A 16,094-nucleotide genomic window follows, 5' to 3' on the forward strand; every position below is an offset into this window, starting at 1 on the left:
TATTAGACTTTCCACAAAATGTAAGGAAATTAGAAGGGGTGGGGAGAATTCTGGCGGGGAGGGGGGGGGTCGGCACAACGGCAAGGAGTCGTATACCAGTTAATACTATAGCGAATTGGTTAGGTTACTAATGTTAGCTCACACGATGTTAGCTGTTTAAATTTATTAGCAAGCTAATTATCACACCATAAACTCAATTATTTATCAGATAAATTGGCTAATGTTGCCCAACATTTATCTGGCTAGCTAACGGGTCCAGCTAGCAAGATACTTAACAGTGCTAATACTTGTTCACCAGTTTCTCCCTCACCTCAAACTTTCCAAAAGCCAGTAGTTTTTCGGTTACAGCTCATGAAGTACGCTTCATCAACTTCTCACCCAGGCTCCGTGGTCAGGTTTCTCACCTAAAGTTACCTCTTCGTTATCGTTCAGGGGAATTGCTGCTGTAACTGACAAGCTGACTTTCCAGAGGCGCGCTGATGCTGTAACTAGTAAGTTGGTTGTCTCCTCTTTCTTCAGTAGCGTGCTGCGCTGCATTCTGCTGTTATGTAACGATTGGCTCAGCCTTCGTCAGTCTACACGAATTACGTAGGTCACCTATTTTGGTTTAAAAACGTCGAATTTCGCCGAAATGTGACTAGTTTGCATCCCTGACAAAGACCAGGGAGGTTTTCCAATGTCTTGCAAAGAAGGGCATCTATTGGTAGATAGGTAAAAAAAAAAAAAAAAATAAGCAGACAATGAATATCCGTTTGAGCATGGTGAAGTTATGAAATACACTTTGGATGGTGTATCCTTACAACCGGTCACTACAAAGATACAGGCGTCCTTCCTAACTCATTTGCCGTAGAAGGAAGGAAACCACTCAGGGATTTCAGCATGAGGCCAATGGTGACTTTAAAACAGTTTAATAGTTTAATGGATGTGATAGGAGGAAACTGAGGATGGATCAACAACATTTTAGTTACTCCACAATACTAACCTAATTGACAGAGTGAAAAGAAAGAAGCCTGTACCGAATAAAAAATATTCCAAAACATGGATCCTGTTTTCAACAAAGCACTAAAGTAATACTGCAAAAAATGTGGCAAAGCAATTACATTTTTGTCCTGAACACAAATTGTTATGTTTGGGGAACACCCAATACAACACAAGTAAGTAAGTACCACTCTCCATATTTTAATGTTATGGGTATGCTTGTAATCATTAAGGACTGGCGAGCTTTTCAGGATAAAAAAGAAACGGAATGGAGCTAAGCAAAATCCTAGAGGAAAACCTGGTTCAGTCTGCTTTCCACCAGACACTGGGAGATGAATTCACCTTTCAGCAGGACAATAAGCTAAAACAAGGCCAAATCTACACTGGAGTTGCTTACCAAGAAGACAGTGAATTTTCCTGAGTGGGCGAGTTACAGTTTTGACTTAAATTTACTTGAAAATCTATGGCAAGGCCTTAAAATGGTTGTCCAGCAATGATCAACAACCGATTTGACAGAGCTTGAAGAATTTTGAAAAGAATAATGGACAAATGTTGCACAATCCAGGTATGGAAAGCTCTTAGACTTACCCAGAAAGACACACAGCTGTAATCGCTGCCAAAGGTGATTCTACAAAGTATTGACTCAGGGGTGTGAATACTTATGTAAATGACACATATCTGTATTTCATTTTCAATAAATGTGCAATAAAATTCTAAAAACATATTTTCACTTTGTCATTATGGGGTATTGTGTGTAGATGGGTGAGAGAAAACAAATATTTAATACATTTTGAATTCAGGCTGTAACACAACAAAATGTGGATTAAGTCAAGAGGTATGAATACTTTCTGAAAGCATTGAAGCCTAGCCAGAATCCGACTGGACGTCATTCCTTGGAAAAATCCAGGAGAGATCCATAAAAAAAAAACTAATGCCAACAGTTTTATCTGAGTGCACAAATCAGTATGCCTACCTACCAAAGTCCAGCACTACTACCGCCCTTGTTAAAGCCACACACTCCTGGCTGACAGCTACAGACTCCAAAAAAACAACAATGGTGAGGGTGTTACTTGCTGATATGTCCAAAGCCTTTGATTGAGTAGATCACGCAAAGCTCATGCAACATCTGTCTGACATTGAACTGTGTCCAAGGTTACTGGCCTGGCTCCACAGCTACACCACAGGAAGAATGCAGAGGGTGATGGCAAATGGCACTTTCAGCCCTTGGTCAGAGGTCACCTCTGGTGTGCCACAAGGGGGTGTGGTTGCAAGATATCTGTTTCTCCTTCACATGTCCACCTGAAAAGTTGTCTTTAGTGACACTGGACACTGGACGATGTAGCCCGAGCCATACCATTAACCAGCACCAAAGAGGACATTTCCATGGGCTTGGAGGCAAAGCAGCTGGAAGAGTGGGCCACATCCAACAACATGCTCCTGAATGGGAAAAAGTCTGTGGAAATTCAGATATGTTATTTCTAGAGACCATCCACAACCAACTAGACAGGGTGCAGAGGGCCTTGAGGATCATCTCCAGAGTTGGAGCAGTCCAACCACAGCTCCCCTCACTGCAGAGCAGGTGAGAGCAGGCTGCAGTGTACCTGGTGAAGGACATGCACACTCTTGACCATCCACTGAATGATCTGCTCCTTCCAAAAAGAGGTAACTGCACCACCAGGCTCCTGAGAAACAGCCACCAACTGTCCTGTATAACTGCCCGTACGAACCGCCTGCGAAACGCCACTCTACCCACTGCTATCAGACTGTATAATAACGCTAGCTCTTAAATGGTTCTCCCCAAAATAATATATTTTTTAAATCATTTTAATATTTCAATTTCCATCATGAAAAATGTCCTGTAATGTTTTACATTTTTCAATATTCTATGTATGTCACGTATTACGTGTTATGTATTTTAAATTAGTGTTTTGCAATGATTAGTAATGTCAATTCTGCATTTCTTCAGTTTCATCTGTGAGCAAGAATAAATCAACTCAAACTCTTCATTACGTTCTCTCTAGTCGGAATGCTGCTATGCCACGATCAGGACAGTGCGGAGCCGGCGAGAGATATTGCTCGGAAAACGTAACCTCATTCCAGGAATGGAATACAGCGGTGTACTCCTAATTATCCCAACTGACAGATCGAGAAGATTGAAATACTGCTAGTTGTTAATGAATGTTCGTTTTTAGTCAGCATGCTAGGCTAGGCAATCCTATAGCAGCCCATTGGATTCCATTAAAAGGCGATGCCTAGCGTTGGGTTGAGTAGCTACAGGAAGTGTTGTCGAATCCAATATGCTACTCCAGTCAATATAGACACCTTTATATGGGATGATAATAAATAACATCGTCGCTGCAAGTTAGCTAGCTAGTGTTGGCTGTAGCGGAGTTGCCTTGGCGTCTCTCTCCCTTCGTCTGCTCGCACCATTCTGTATTTCCTGTTCTTCCGCAGCTGCAACAATAAAGTACCATCTTCTCCCTCGCATAGCTGTGTTCAGGTTTAAAACGTAGGTTTTTAAAAACCACATGTATTTCAAATATCCGGATATCAGACAAAAATGAATGTTACTATTCGAATAGTAAAAGTATTTCAAACAACCATCCCTACTTTCTGCATAGGTTATTATATACCTATTTACCTGTTCAATTGTCATTTTAATTCATGATGGACATTGATTATTTTAGAACTTTTATGCCTTAGGAGTTTAGTACAACTGCCACGCTGGTGTATAGTATCATAACCCAATAATTAAAGCAATTTTTGTATTTTCTGTACTCTTTGCCTGGTCAAGTCAGTGTGCACCCTCCGCAAAATACTGCTGACATTTCTTTTTTGAAATAATTATGATAAACTTGAGCTAAAAAATTAAGTTTGGTAATTAATTTAAAATCTGAAAAAAACAAGGCAAATATGAGGGACGTCTCTGAGGCATGGGTCTTTTCAAACTCCGAAACAATTTTCAGTTCAGCGTTTAGCAGTAATGCATGACACAGCATAAAGTAGACGTTGCAGCCAGTTCCACTGAAATGCATCTAGGGAGGTATCGATTGGGTGGTAATGTTTCAAGCATTATCGTGTGTGTCAAATGCGTCAGTTTATTGTAGGCTATTTCCAAGATAATTGGGCTGCTATTGTCCGTAGACGTTCACTTTCGTTTTCGGCCTTGCGTCATCAGTAACTATTCGAAACTATTTATATTTGTTTGTAGGCGTGTTTTGTTTTATGCCCTCTATAAATACAATTTCATTTAAGAATCATTTTCGTTTCCTGCTTTGTTGATGATGATGATGATGAGACTTTCTGTATGTCATATGGTTGGTTGCGGTCATATAAACCCATCATTGAGTCGGACACATCGGCAGGTGCCTCTCCTTCAAGTGTTAGAATCTGTATGGACTAGTTTAAGAATATAACACAACAATGATTTCATGGGGAGAGGATAGTCGTAATGGCTTTGGTTTAGTGAAGCCGAATGGTTTAGATACGACCAAAACGGATATTAGTTGCGTTAATTTGATACACCTTAAATCTAAAATTCAGGGTCTGTCCGCAGGTAACAGTGTGGTCGCGTTTATCAGAAATAATGGGAGACTAGTGTCTGTCGCACGGATTCAAGAGGACCAAGATGGGAGAAGAATTACAGGGAAACTGAGTAGGTCTAATCTCCTTTCCAATCAATTTTCATAATATATTTTCTTGAGTTGCCCAATCATATGTTTTATGTGCTTTAGAGAGTGTGACATGTAAGGAGACGATTCGGGCTCTGAGTTGTGGAGATTCTCATGCTGTTTTACTGTCTGAAGAGGGCCGGGTTCTTTGCTTGGACAAAGCCAATATTCTCAGGTGGGATCTATTCCATAATGATACATTTATATGTAGTTTACCCTAAGACATTGTCACCCTCTCATTCAAGTAGCTAAAGTATAAAAACAATTTGTCATTTAATTAAAATGGGCCAACTAATCTTATTCATCTTTCTTCTTTTCCCCCCCAGACCATTGGATAACCTATGTAACCGACAGGTAACTCAGGTTGCATGTGGAGACCAGCATTCAATTTCACTAACACAGGGTAAATGACCATTAACACACCACTAATCGAAAAACAGTCTAACCTTTCAAAACGTAATCCTGTACAATGTTCTCACTGTATGGTTGCTTACTTCTGATTTCTGTTCAGATGGTCAGGTGTTCACATGGGGTCAGAACACCAGCGGTCAGCTGGGTTTGGGGTGGGGCGAGCCCAGCGCCATGTCCCCCAAGCCCCTGAAGTCTCTATCAGGGATCCCCCTGGTTCAGATCACTGCAGGGGGAGACCACAGCTTCGCTCTGTCCCTTTCTGGAGCTGTGTTCGGCTGGGGCAAGAACACCACCGGGCAGCTGGGACTAGGGGACACAACAAGTACAGTATACATTACACAATAGCATATGTGTTGACTCTTGTTAAATATATTTAAATAATCAAGGTCCAGACCGAAGACCATGAACAGTACATTATTTGAAACAGGTGTGTTAGTGTTGGGTTTAAACAAAAGTCATCCCACTCAGGCTGTAGCTGGAGACCCCTGATTTATCTCATATGAACCACATTTTTTTGGTGGTTGAAATGTGAAGAAAATAAAGACAAGTACAGAAATGTGCCTTTATCTGTCTAAAAACTATTTTAACCAGGATAAGAGAGCACAATGGGTCGTGTGTTTGAGGGTTATGTGTTGTAAATAAATAATTATAAAAAATAATATATAATAATAACAATAAAATGAACCCATTTTCTGTAGACAGACATGCCCCAGCTCCTGTTGATTGCCTGAATCTGAAGAAGACTGTTTTGATTTCATGTGGAGGAGAACATACTGCCGTTCTGACAAAGGTTGTATATCTGTCTGACATAATTACACTTTTCCCTATCATTTGAACTAAATGTTGTTTGGACCATACAATATGTCTACATTTTATGTGCGTTTATTTATATTGGTGTCTCAATGTTCGCTGCAGCCAGCGACTGGAACGAACTGCAACAAACACTCAAACTGGACAGTTTTATCTCTTCATTCAAATACTCAATCATGGGAACTCTTACTGACAGTTGTGGCTGCTTTGCATGATGTATTGTCTCTACCTTCTTGCCCTATGTGCTGTTGTCTGTAACCAATAATGTTTGTACCATGTTTTGTGCTAATACCATGTTGTGCTGCTACCATGCTGTTGTCATGTGTTGCTACCATGCTGTGTTGTCATGTGTTGCTGCCATGCTGTGTTGTCATGTGTTGCTACCATGCTGTGTTGTCATGTGTTGCTACCATGCTGTTGTCATGTGTTGCTACCATGCTGTGTTGTCATGTGTTGCTGCCATGCTATGTTGTTGTCATAGGTCTCTCTTTATGTAGTGTTGTGTTGTCTCTCTTGTCATGATGTGTTTTGTCCTTTATTTTTATATAATTAATTTATATTTTTAATCCCAGACCCCGTCCCCGCAGGAGGCCTTTTGGTAGGCCGTCATTGTCAATAAGAATTTGTTCTTAACTGACTTGACTAGTTAAATAATGTTGAAATAAAAAACAAACATAACAAATAAAATGTTTTAGTTTTTAGTTCCCTGGAAATTTGCATTAAAACGTCCTCATTAACGTAGAGGAAAACACTATGATAACTGTCTGGGTTGATTTTGTTCTAGGGAGGTGTGGTGTTCACATTTGGCTCAGGCCGCTATGGACAGCTTGGACACAACTCTCTCCGAGATGAACTACAACCTCGAGTGGTGGGGCAACTCTGGGGGTCAAAGGTGACCCAGATAGCCTGTGGAAGGTAGGTTACACTTATTAGACATGATCTGGAATTGACAAAATGTGACACAACCAAAATTGATGTAGGACTGTTTTGGTTATTTTCATCTTAGCATAAGACCTTTTTAGAATTCATTGTTGATTTGAGGAATGTTTTCTCTGTCCGTTTGCCACATTAGACACCACACATTAGCATTTGTGGGGCCCTCAAATAAGATCTACTCATTTGGGCACGGAGAGCAAGGGCAGCTGGGAAATGGAGTAAAGATTGATCAGTCTGTGCCCCTTCCAGTACAACTGCCAGGTAAAACATTCATTTATGGTATAACTTTAGCCAGAGTACACACATTTTCAGAACAGATCAAACTTGAATAAATGTCAACACAACAAAATGCTTATTTCAATACTCAACTAAAATAACACGAGGTAAAACATGAAATAACATTAACTTGATAATCAACTATTTTTGTCAACATTTCAGACCAGATTGATGACCAGAAAATTGAACACATTTTTGCTGGAGGAAACCATTCCTTTGCATTGTGCACTCTTGGTCAGGTATGGACACAATTCATATTTGAAACAATGAGTTAGCAAAACAGGACATAGTTTGTCCTTTGTACTTAACATTGCTGTGATACGTTGCATCACATTGTCATCTTCCCAGGAGTCTGAAGAAAGGTCTAACAATCTCAGGTCAAGTGTGGGCAAAGTGACACAACAAGCTATAGATGAAAAAATCATTGACAAATGGATCTCGGAATGTGATTCAAAGTCTTGGAAAAAAGGACAGAAGTAAGTATGATATAAGTAGCTATAATTTACCGTTGTTGTTATTTCCTTATTTTGTTTATGTACGGTCACATACTGAACTGAAAGATTACTCAAACTTGTAATTGCAGGGAAATCACAAAAATGTTTTCTTCTGCATCATGTTTAAATGGGAGCTTTCTTGATAAAAGGTAACAGTATTTAATATTGGTTCAAATACATGATTGCCTTATGTTTGAAATATTACATTATCAAAGAATACTGATTTAAATATGGCATAAATATTGACAATTATTTATTGCTTTTATTAGTTGTGACAAACATTACCAAACCTCACCAAAACAGTCTGGCCTGGATTTTTCACTCGTCCAAGGCGCATTCCGGAAGCTGGCGAAAAAGGACAAAGTTTTGACTGAGGTATTTTGTGAATATATTTATAAATTGATATGTAATCGATCCTATTCTGACATGTATCTTGAACGAGGTACGATTCACACACCTCTTTCATTGCACTAGGTTGAAGCTGTTGTCCAGCACACACTGCTTCCCTCTCTGTATGAGGAGCCCATTGGAGTGGAGAGCTTGAGGGTCTACCTGGTTCTCCCTGAGCTCCTCAGGGTCCTTCACAAACAGCACAGAAGGACAGATCTCACCGAAGCCGTTGCTGCTGCTATCCTCAGACTGCACCCCGACAAGCTGCAGGTCCTCGGTAATGTTGCCGTCCATTTAAAATGTTTAAAGTGTCACCCCAAATTCAACTACTCAACAACAACGTAGTCGTAAATCTGTTTGTGCTGTAGACAACTTATTTTGTCCATCAAGCGTGGTAGTGCTGGGCTAAAACAAAACGTGTGCACATTGGGGGTGCCCCTGGAATGATTGTGAAGTAGATCAAATTCTATACCCCCACGAATGGTTTGAGAAAGTAATCTGTGTGTTATCATGTCCTGTAGGTGACTGCTGGTCCTCATTGAAGCCATCTGTCATGACCAAGCACATTGGGGTGTGGAAGAAGGCCCTGTCGGGGATTCTGAGGAGTGGACATATTCTACGCACTCGTGACCCTGGGATCAAACACCTGCTCCAGGTCCTCGGCCATCTCCACAGAGTCAGTGTCCATGCTTCTCTGCTCGTACTGTCAATCCATTTATAATGCTGTTTTCCCATTTTGACCAGTCAACTTCGAGGACCAATCTGGTGCCATGGTGGCAGTTATTTCAATGCAACCTATTTAGAATCGATGAGACCGTAACTGAGATTTGATGAAATATTATTTTGCTGACAAACATGTAAAATATTTAGCTAATACTTGCAAATAATTGTTTATTTATTATCAATGTATTTTACTTTTCTATATTATTTCAAAGGCAAACCAGAAATCTGTAGAGACCCAGACAGTTCCAGACAGTACCTTTTGTATGGAGGAGGTTCACTTCAATCCCATATTTCTAGAGGAGGATGTAAAGCTTTGGCGTTTATGGTCAAAGCAGGTAAGAAAAGTTATTTTGTCACAGTCACCGATTGCTAACCATACTAGTGGTTGTCAGTCTTGAGTTGTTTTGATGTTCGTTGTTTGGGTCTTAGAAAGTGTCCTGGCTGCATCTCAATAGAGGCTTTAGATTTCCTCTACCTGAAATGGTCTGGAAAGAGAGAGTGAAGGAAACATTTTGTTTTCCTACTGGAGAATCTTTCTCACCTCCTAAAGTTCCTTCTTATCAGTGCAGATTAACATAATTAGACAAAGAAGCTCCTTAATTGAGATGCATTGTATGTTTTCTTTTGCATCACTTTCAGGATGTGGATCAGACACCTGCCATCTTTTGTCGTTACCCATTCTTGATGAATCTGCAGAGCAAGATAAACGTTTTTAACATCAACGCCGCACTCACACAGGTAATGAATATTGCTTCTCAATATATAGTATTATAATATACTATAAATCAGGGTGGCTAAACCCCCTACTAGAGACCAACTGACTGTGTATGCAGGTTTTTGCACTTGCCCTGCTCTAACACACCTGATTCTACTAATCAGCTGCTCACCAGGATCTTGATTAGCAGAATCAGGTGTGTTAGAACAGGCCTGGAGCAAAAGCCTGTAATTCAAGTAGCTCTAGAACATTCACCATCACTACTGAAGAAACCAGACATATTTCTTGACCTTTTTGATGGAAGAAACTGGTTGAAATAATACCTGTCTTGTATACTAGAAAAGCACTAACTGAAGACTTAATATTGTACTGTATGCATTGCAGAGGACTGGCATGGGGCCTTTTGACATGTTCCTCATGGCGGCGCCTGCTCCGTTCTTTGAGCTGAGGCTGAATAGAGCATCACTCATCGAAGACACTTTCCATCAACTGAGAGTGGCATGTCCCAGTACCTTCAAGAGGTCCCTTGTGGTAAGTCCATATTTTTTAATATGATGAGACAATGTTTTCAACAGAGAAGGGCTATGCCAAAATGTACTGCTTACCTCTCTCAGGTGTATTTCGACGAGGATGCGAAGCTGACAGATGTCTACAAAAGGGACTTCTTCCTCCATTTGTTTGATAAGCTGTTGGTCCCCGAGTCTGGGATGTTCATGTACAACGACACCGAGACGCTGGCCTGGTTCCCTGCAATGGTGAGGCACGTTTAGGGAAATCACACATGGATTATGAGGTTTTCCGCACCTCAACACATTATAGAAATAAAATATTGATAATTATTGTACTTTCAAATAGCTTCAAATGTGCCGGTAGTGAAACACTGTAATGATATGTTTCTAGAGATTAACTACTATAGTATTATTACTGTATTACTAGCCTACTACTGTATTCTAGAAACCACAATACCTTCCCTTTACTGTATATTAATCATTTTACCCAGATTAACAACAGCATGTCCGATACTTTCACTCATGGCTTATTTCTTGTCTCTTGTCCAACACATCCTCACTAACAGCCTAGAGTGGAGGAGAAGCGTTATTTCCTGTTTGGGGTTCTGTGTGGGATGGCCCTGTATAACAACAACATGGTGCACCTCCCCTTCCCCATGGCCTTCTTCAAGAAGCTGGTGAACATCAAGCCCTCTTTAGAGGACCTGAGAGAGTTTAGCCCCATTGAAGCAGGGTAAGTTCAGACCATAATATATTGTTATCCCTTAGTCATTAATGTATTACAGTACAGGCAGGTGTATTTGTTATAAGGACACCAAGGTCCGATTAAGAAATTGCATCTCAATGCATTTTATTGCATCTCAGGGGCAGGGCACTTGCTCTGTGTGGATAAGCAATTATTCATTATTTGGATAAATCGTTTTTCATTTATGAAAGCATCATGATTTATTGATTGCCGATTTATAATTGTCACATCTATTGTCACATACTATTTTCAATGCTTTTGAAGGAGTTTGCAGTACATATTGGATTACCCTGATGATGATGTTGAAAACATGGACATGACTTTCTCAGTATGTATTGCATTCAAACAGTTTGATCGATGAACAAATAAAATGTAACATAATACAGATGTAGGATTTTAATTTGAACACTCTTTTGTTGCTGACAATTTTCCCACACAGCAAGAAATGCAAACTTGTCGTGTATTCAAGGTTTTAAAAGGCTTCTAAAGTTAGTAATTTACACTTTAAAATGACAGACTTGATTTGCCCTTACGAAAAATCTATCAACCCCTACAAAAAATGTCCATTAATTATAATACACATAATTCACATTTCCAGTTGCTGCAGGATTATTTTCCTGCTGTATCAAATTGGCTCAAATTAAGATCCTACATTGAAGTGAAGTGGTATGAATTACTGAACATTAGATCAGTTATATTATTTTAGTGTGTATGTCTCTCGCAGATCACTCCCATCTATTTGTCCATACCCTCAGTCTGCAGTGTTATCATTGTTCATTTACCTCACTATTTTCATTACTCACTATTATAGGTGATGTGGGGTGATGTAGCGGTGGAACTTGATCCCAAAGAAACTGGAAAACTTGTCACAAGTGCTAATAAGTAAGATTATAGCAATATTTACAACTGACAAAATACAAGGTTTACAGTATGACACATATTTCCATTGCTACAGCTACCAGGATTGGGGTCAATTCCATTTTGGCAATATCATCTCACGTTGAAATGTAATTGTATGAATGGAGAAATCATAATGGAAAGTAAATGATGCTTCTCATTCCTTGAATTGATTCCACCTATACTAGCTACAACTCAATGGATATCTGACTCTGTCTGTCATTCTTTTGACAGGAAGGAGTTTGTTGACACCTATGTGAACTACATCTTCAACCAGTCAGTAGAGGTGGTGTTTGAAGAATTCAGGAAAGGCTTCTTCAAGGTGTGTGACAAGGACGTGGTGGAGTTCTTCCAGCCAGAGGAACTGAGGGGAGTGATGGTGGGGAAGGAGAATTTCGACTGGGAGACGCTGAAACAGGTCAGAACCATGTTTTGTTACGACATGACTGAAGCTCAATCCCAAATCTACCCCTAGCCAATTGTCTACATCTGAGAGCATTAAACAAGTAAAACATATAATATATGCAGAAATGTCACGTAGCCTATCAGAGGGCAAGATGGAGCCTAAAAAACAAGTGTCCAGGGGTTGATTTGGGATTCATGGTGAACATGTTCTGAAACCTAGCTAAAATGTTGTTTTGATACATTGATTTGACAAGTAGTTTGAATGTTGTTAAGTGTCTATTGCTTCACCATATTAATTGAGGGCATTTCCCCCCAAACTAGAACACTGTGTATGAAGGAGAGTACCATGCTGGGCATCCCAACATCGTCACATTCTGGGAGGTGTTTGAGGAACTGACAGAGGATCAAAAGAAAGCATTCCTGTGTATGTATGGAACATTTTCATTGTAACAGATGAACCAATAACGTAGGCTACTGAGAATAAAGTTCTGTTCTGTCATTCACTGCCCTCTCCCTTTTACCACCTTTGCCCCTTCAGTGTTCCTGACTGGCTGTGATCGTGTGCCCATCCTGGGTATGAACCAGATCAGGATGCGGGTCCAACCCCTTCTCAACTCCTCCCAACAGCATTTCCCAGAGGCGCTGACCTGTCACTCTCTGTTGCAGCTGCCCATCTACCCCTCCAAAGAGATACTACAGAGCAGGCTTATAGAGGCTGTTGGCCACAACAGAGGCTTCTGGAATGAATAATGGGTATATAATGTTGCTGCTGTATATACTCCTCTCCTGTGTTCATATTTTCATTGTTCCATAGTTGGGTTTAAGATTTGGATTGTTTTAATGTAGGGTTGTATTTCAAATCCTAACTTGAGATCTGTGCGGTACTATGACATTATCATATTGCATTCCACAAATTTTATTAAAACATTTATAAATCAAAAAGTACAGCATGGTTTGTGCCTGCACATTAAACAACACATGAACAAAAATGATAACAACCAAGATACAAGGAAATCCAAAAGTATTTGAAATAATCTAATTGTTAAAAGGAAGCATATCAGGTTTTCAGTTGAACACAAGAACTATTCATTTTCAAGACCCACCAAATGGTTCATTACAGAAATCAATGAAAACATAATATCCCTGCAGTTGGGTGGCACACAATAAGGTACAGATCATTTGGCACACATCCTTCTCAACCATGTTCCTCAATTCACAATATAGGGCAGGATTTAACTCAAGGCGCTCTATAGCGCAGCGCACTATAAGATACTTTTAAAGGTCATTTACACTTGAGCAGACATACCAGCATTACCATGAATGTGATCTCAGTGAACATCGGAGAAAATGCCTTTAAAAGGCGTATTTTGGGTTGTATAGTGCCTTGACATAGAAATAAAACCTCCAGGCTCATGATTTGAGCATTACTGACCTCAACTTATATTTAGAGTACTACTCAAGTTCATAGCTCTTCTAAATTAGTAATTTTCCTTCTTGAACTTGATTCCATTTCCAAAAAGACATACATACTGTTCAAATGACGCATTCTTAATTCCCTTTGAATAGAGACGCTCATGTGAACAAAGTCGTATCGGGTTTTAAGACACTATATAAAGGTCATGTTAAAGGTACAGTCACCCGTGATTCAATTACAAACATTACTCTTTGATTTTTAAAAGATCAGTGCAAAATAGATCACTTCCAGATCAGTGGAGGCTGCTGAGGGGAGGACGGCTCATAATAATGGGTGGAACGGAGTGTTTGATGTATTTCATACCATTCCACTGATTCCGCTCCACTAATTACCACAAGCCCATCCTCCCCAATTAAGGTGCCACCGACCTGTGTTCCAGATAAATACAGTAAGTATATTTTTGATCAGTGCTCATCATAAGAGATCTTTATGTAACAGCGCCCTCTGGTGTTTGTGGTCAGATTTAACAATGGCGTTCAGGAACGAGTTGTTGGTGAACTCCACGGTACATGGCCAGGGGGTGCATGGGTCCAGCTCCAGGATGGTCACATTGTTGGGCGCGGCAGTGCTCAGGAGGCTACAAGTACACAGTTCATGTACAAGGTTAACTGTGGGCTGTGGGCCGCGGGCCAGTAGCAGCCCAGGTTGAAACCGTTGATCCACACCTGGCCCTAGTGATTAAAACAAAACAAAGGAAAAGCATTTTTAAAAAGTCTAGAAATAACGTACGTGTTCAGGATTCAGTAGTTTCAGGGACCATGAATAAGTTGTATGTTGCACTAGGGTATATGAAACTAACGTGTTTTAGTAAACCACACTTATGTGATGAGTAACCTTGCCTGAGATCTGAAGAGGTGTATCTAAGGTTAATGCCTAGGCTTTAGCTCAGAGGGCTAACACACCAGTCTTGTCATCGCACAGAAGTCACAGGTCAGTTATACTGACCAAAACTATAAACACAACATGCAACAATTCCAACGATTTTACTGGGATACAGTTCATATAAGGAAATCAGTTAATTTAATTTAATTCATTAGGCCCTAATCTATGGATTTCACATGACTGGGAATAAAGATACCTTAAAACAAACTGTGGGCGTGGATTAGAAAACCAGTCAGTATCTATTTGCCTCATGGGGTACTCTGTTCACAACTTTGGCATCAGCAAACCTCTCACCCACACGACGCCAAACATGTGATCTGCAGTTGTAAGGCAGGTTGGACAAACTGCCAAATTCTCTAAAATGACGTTGGAGGCGGCTTATGGTAGAAATATGAACTTTCAATTTTCTGGCAACAGCTTTGGTGGACATTCCTGCAGTCAGCATGTCAATTGCAACCTCCATCAACATTTTAGACATCTGTGGCATTGTGTTGTGTGACAAAACTGCTAATATTTGTGTCCCCAGCACATGGTGAATGCACCTGTGTAATGATCATGCTGTTTAATCACCTTATTGATATGCCACATCTGTCCGTTGGATGGATTATCTTGGAAAGAAGAAATGCTAACTAACAGGGATGTAAACACGTTTTTGAGAAATAAGCTTTTTGTGCATAGGGAACATTTCTGGGATCTTTTATTTCAGCTCACGCTACATGGGACCAACACTTTGCATGGTGCGTTTCAGTGGAGGCTGCTGAGGGGAAGACAGCTCATAATAATGGCTGGAACAGAGCGAATGGAATGGCATCCAACTTATGGAAACCATGTGTTTGTTGTATTTGATACCATTCCACTAATTCCGCTCCAGCCATTAACATGAGCCCGTCCTCCCCAATTAAGGATCCACCAACCTCCTGTGTTGCGTTTATATTTTTGTTCAGTAATAGATGAGCTGGTTAAGAAGCTAAGATTTTTCTACAGAAACAGACCGTTCCTTTCTCTAAGCAGTAGGAAGCAGATTATTCAGTCAACCTTTTGATTGGTTCTTGATTATGGTGATATTAGTTATCAGCTGCTGCTACTCTTAAACCTTTGGATGCCATCTCCCATAGTGCCCTTCGTTTTGTTACAGATGACAGTTTTGATACTCATCACTGCATCCTGTATCAAAAGGTTAATGTATATCTATATATTCGTTTGTGTATAAAGTATATATTTATGTTGTATATACAGGGCACATTTGTAAAAGATGCCTAGGTTTCTATATGTCTTCCCTGTTAAAATAAAGGTACAAAAATCAAATAAAAATCAAATAAAAGTTTGGGTTGGCATTGGGCCTAGTGCAGATTCACCAACCCTTGCAATTGTTTTGGTGTTTTACCATGGTACAATAAATCAAAATCTAATGAACAAAGATACAGAGTCAGACTCTGGAAGTTGGACAGATAAGAGTTGTGTAACAATGGCACTGCATAGAGCTACAATATGCATTACATATTTTACCAATCCGATTTGGTTTTTACCAGAGTAGATGGGAATGAAATAGAATCGACTGAGTTGTTCGACTGAGTCATGAATCGCCACATCTCTATGACGTTTATGTCTGCAACTGACCGTGGCACTTTTATGTCCTTCCCAGTTTATGCACTTTATAGACCACTAGAGGGTACCGCGACCAAAGAAATCTCCACCGACAGTATTGCTGCCTTCATCCGATCTTTTTAGACATAAAATACCAACAGGTTCATCAACAGCATGTAAAAAATGGTTCGGTA

General features: G+C 40.0%; 1 protein-coding gene across 1 annotated transcript; it reads left to right on the plus strand.

The window, feature by feature from the left end:
- The first annotated feature begins 4,272 nt into the window (after positions 1-4,272).
- On the plus strand, positions 4,273-12,896 carry LOC120052206 (probable E3 ubiquitin-protein ligase HERC3). The gene is made up of 23 exons (XM_038999034.1): positions 4,273-4,633; positions 4,713-4,824; positions 4,976-5,052; positions 5,161-5,382; positions 5,759-5,850; positions 6,655-6,785; positions 6,943-7,067; positions 7,245-7,321; positions 7,431-7,558; positions 7,666-7,725; positions 7,846-7,951; positions 8,051-8,243; positions 8,488-8,642; positions 8,902-9,024; positions 9,329-9,427; positions 9,789-9,935; positions 10,019-10,159; positions 10,480-10,646; positions 10,923-10,986; positions 11,470-11,540; positions 11,790-11,973; positions 12,282-12,384; positions 12,499-12,896. The coding sequence occupies exons 1-23, from the start codon at positions 4,402-4,404 to the stop codon at positions 12,708-12,710; spliced, it is 3,021 nt and encodes a 1,006-aa protein (XP_038854962.1). The 5' UTR covers positions 4,273-4,401; the 3' UTR covers positions 12,711-12,896.
- Positions 12,897-16,094: the final 3,198 nt, after the last annotated feature.

The sequence above is a fragment of the Salvelinus namaycush genome, chromosome 8 (assembly GCF_016432855.1).
Source record: "Salvelinus namaycush isolate Seneca chromosome 8, SaNama_1.0, whole genome shotgun sequence".
NCBI lineage: Eukaryota > Metazoa > Chordata > Actinopteri > Salmoniformes > Salmonidae > Salvelinus > Salvelinus namaycush.

Excerpts from the sequence above, each read along its gene's own strand:
- LOC120052206 (XM_038999034.1), top strand. The coding sequence starts at position 4,402 with ATGATTTCATGGGGAGAGGATAGTCGTAATGGCTTTGGTTTAGTGAAG. Across the intron at positions 4,634-4,712 it reads AAGAATTACAGGGAAACTGA|AGAGTGTGACATGTAAGGAG; the intron begins GTAGGTCTAATC and ends TATGTGCTTTAG. Across the intron at positions 8,643-8,901 it reads TCCTCGGCCATCTCCACAGA|GCAAACCAGAAATCTGTAGA; the intron begins GTCAGTGTCCAT and ends ATTATTTCAAAG.